The 3,580-nt window shown below is 49.7% G+C and overlaps 1 protein-coding gene across 1 annotated transcript; it reads left to right on the forward strand.

Annotated features, from left to right (window-relative positions):
• The first annotated feature begins 547 nt into the window (after window positions 1–547).
• Window positions 548–2,882, forward strand: OLIG1 (oligodendrocyte transcription factor 1). Its single transcript, XM_050929713.1, has one exon. The coding sequence runs from the start codon at window positions 763–765 to the stop codon at window positions 1,447–1,449; it is 687 nt and encodes a 228-aa protein (XP_050785670.1). The 5' UTR covers window positions 548–762; the 3' UTR covers window positions 1,450–2,882.
• The last annotated feature ends 698 nt before the right edge of the window (window positions 2,883–3,580 follow it).

Genomic DNA, 3,580 nt, shown 5'->3' on the forward strand with positions numbered 1-3,580 from the left:
CCATCCAAATTTGGCAGTTGGTCCCAACTCTCTATTTTTTGGGATGGGGGTGTGGGGTGGGAGGGGAGAGCCCATCTCTAATAATAACAACAACTGGAGGAAGAGGGAATCCTGAAAGGCTTTTTAAAAGGAGCTATGAAAGCAAAGAAAAAGACTAACCAGACACTGCTTTATGTGCTCTGAAAGGGGGAGTCAGTTCAGAAATAAACTCTCTTTTCAATCCCTTGGCAGACATTAAAATTCTTGGAAGCAATCAGAGCCCAGGAGGGGAAGGGGGAGAAATATAGGGAGAAAATAGAGTGTCTCAAATAACAAAGGAAGCTGTCTGGCAAAGCAGAGGAGCCCGTGGGAGGGAAATGGGCTCCGGGATGGCAACTCTCCTGGGCTGCAGAACTGCCGAGCAAACCTTACAATAAACTTCTTGTTAGCCAAGTGCAACTCTTCCTCCCCGCAGCTGCCGGCAACCAATGAGAGCCCGTCTCTGCCCAGCTTTGCGCTCCCATTGGCTGTCCGCTGCCATCCCTTTGCCCAAATGGGAGAAATGGATTTAAAGGACCCCGGCTAGATCGTTCCCTTCCCCAGACCTGAGCGACAAGCTCCTCGCGGCAAATGTTTCCTACCCACCGTGGCCACCTTCGGTAACGTGAGTCTAGCGCGAAGGACACAGCCCTGGGTTCTTGTGCGCGCTGCCGCTCCCTGTCCTTGCCCGTCAGGCCCCCACTATGAAGGTTTGCAGCCTCGTGTGAAAGCAGCAGGAGGACCATGTTGAGGCAACAACGCCCAGGTGAGGTGCAGCTGGGGACAGCCCTGTATGAGCTGGTTGGCTACAGGCAGCCCTCCTCCGCCTTGCTCCCTAAGCAAGTGCATGACAAGCCGCAACCTGCTCCAGAGCAACAGCAGGGGCTGGGTAGTGTCAGAAGCGGCGGCAGCAGCAAGACTGAGCAGAAAAAGGAGCAGCAGCAGCTGAGGCGAAAGATCAACAGCCGGGAGAGGAAGAGGATGCAGGACCTGAACCTGGCCATGGACGCGCTGCGGGAGGTGATCATGCCCTACTCTGCAGCCCACTGCCAGAGCTCCCCGGGCAGGAAGCTCTCCAAGATCGCCACGCTGCTCCTGGCCAGGAACTACATCCTCTTGCTGGGCAGCTCGCTGCAGGAGCTCAGGCGGATCATTGGGGAGATGAGCGGCTCCGGGCCCAGGCTGCTGCTGGCCGGGCTGCCCCTATTCGCTGCGCCTGGCTCTGTGCTGCTCACCCCGGGGAACTTGAACCACCCGGACAGCCTGCGGTCCGCCAACAAATACCTCTCGCTGTCCCTGGAGGAGCAGCAGTGCAGCCAGCTGCATTTGGCCGGGGGAGCCAGCCTGTGCACCTGCGCGATCTGCAAGTTCCCTCACTTCATCCCCTCCAGCCTCAGCCTAGCCGCCGTGCAGAGCCAGTTCTCCAAGTGATCGCAGGCGCGGGGCGGCGGGACTCGGGGACCGGAGCGGGGTGGGGTGCCAGGCCGGGGACTGCGAGCTCCGGGCTCAGGAGCGCTGGGGTTTTCGGGGCGCTCCGGGCAGCTGGAAGGAACGCGGGCCCGGGCTCCTGGCTGCCTGCTGGGGAAGGGCCGCTGCGGGCAGCTGAGCACCGCTCTGCGGCTCGGGCCTGGTGTGTTCCTGAAGGCGCGTGTTTGCAGGGGCCTGTTTTCAGAGCAGAACCGAGGCGGCTGCAGGCGGCAGATGAACTCCCAGCCACTTGGCGGGGCACAGCTCTCCCCCAAACTGCAGGCTCAGCAGGCCTGGCTGAGTCACGCTGCTGGAGATTCAGCTGGGGTGGGCCAGCCCCGGCCTTGCAGTCGCTATAGCGGCGGTTGCCCGGGGTCCCCCAGCATGTGTCCCACAGGTGAAAGGGGAGGAGAGGCCAAAATCATCGTGACACTTGAGTCGAAGATATGGAAAATAATGCCTAAAATCCATGTAATGGAGCATCCTCAATGTTTTATTAGCTAGGAGAGTATCTAATTACTGTAGATGGAACTGCACCCTGGCTTACTGAGCTACCATTCAGGGTAATAAAGTAACAGGTCTTAAACAACATGTAGAGTTAAAGGTATGTACTAGGCAGTGATTTAAAGGAGACATTACTTTTTGTATGCAGTAATCTTCTCTTTCAGTCAACTTGTTACCTACTTGCTATCATTTAGACTCCTAGAAACATAGGACTGGTAGGGACTTCCATCTTTAGGAATCTGAATTTTTAGAACTGAAAGAGGTTTTTTTAAGTCTTGTTCGGGGGAGCAAATTATTATATTTCTAGACAGGTTTAACCACCAACATTTGAGTGTTGCTTGCAAACATAATGCCACCTTGAACACATAAGTCCTACAGTTTACTAAAAAGGAGAGAATGCATTCCTGATTATATGCATTACCCAGAGAAGATAATCAATTAACTTGATCTAATAGAGGAAAATAAGGTAGTACCACTATTTTAGGAAAGCAAAAGTTGCCCCCCTCCCATACTGTGTTAATCCACATGATGTTTTCAGAGGCAGTGCTATTACTGCAGAGTTGTAAGAATAGACAAGGTCAGTTCTGAAACACTTTTAAACAAAGGTTTTTGAAAAAGTACAGAAAGCAGAGTGTTTCTTCATAGCCAGTCTGTACATTAGTTAACATTGCAAAGAACATGACTCCTCAACACCTATACTAATACAAGTGAAATATACATTTAAAAGCAATGTTTATGATGGGGTTTTTTTGCACTTACTTCTGGGAATGGGTTTTCCTTGTTTTGTTGCTGTGTAGCTTATTTTAATAGCATATTTTAACTGTAGTGTTTTAGCACTGTGCGATCCTTTTACTTGGAAATGTACAGTCATAATAAAAATCACAATTTCCTTGCATCCTGTCAGCTGTCTTAATGATCAAACAAGATGTTCTTAGCCAGTTGACGAAATGTACCTGGTTACAGTTATTAATAAGTACAATTTTATTTCTTGATGTTCAGAGCATAATATAACTAGTGTTAATGCTTATTAATTATTCAGTTACGACCTGGAAAAAATGAGTAAGAATTTGTTCCTACAAACAAAGATAGACCTGGATTACCACTCATGTAAAGAAGAATCACAGAAATGGAGGGCTGAAAGGGAATTCCAGAAATTGTTTCACCCCTTGCACTGAGACAGGACCAAATAAATGCCTACCAGGGATGAGCTAGGTTTGTCTAACCTCTTTTTAGAAACCTTCAGTGATGGGGATTCCACAACCTCCCTTGGAAGCCTATTCCAGAGCTTAACTACCCTTTATAGTTGGAAAGAGTTTCCCACTATCCAACTGAAATCTTCCTTGCTGCAGATTAAGCCCATTACTTCTTGTTCTGCCTTCAGTGGACATAGAGAACAACTGATCAGTCCTCTCTCTATTAGCTCTTAACATATTTGAGGATGGTTATCAAGCTCAAGCTCTTCTCTTCTCTCCCCCCCCCCCACCCCCCATCTCAGGATTAAACATACCTAATTTTTTTAAAAACATTTCCTGATAGGTTTAGAAAACCTGACCTTTCATCATTTTTGTTGCTCTCCACTGGACTCTCTCCA

This window comes from Gopherus flavomarginatus, chromosome 1 (assembly GCF_025201925.1).
Source record: "Gopherus flavomarginatus isolate rGopFla2 chromosome 1, rGopFla2.mat.asm, whole genome shotgun sequence".
NCBI lineage: Eukaryota > Metazoa > Chordata > Testudines > Testudinidae > Gopherus > Gopherus flavomarginatus.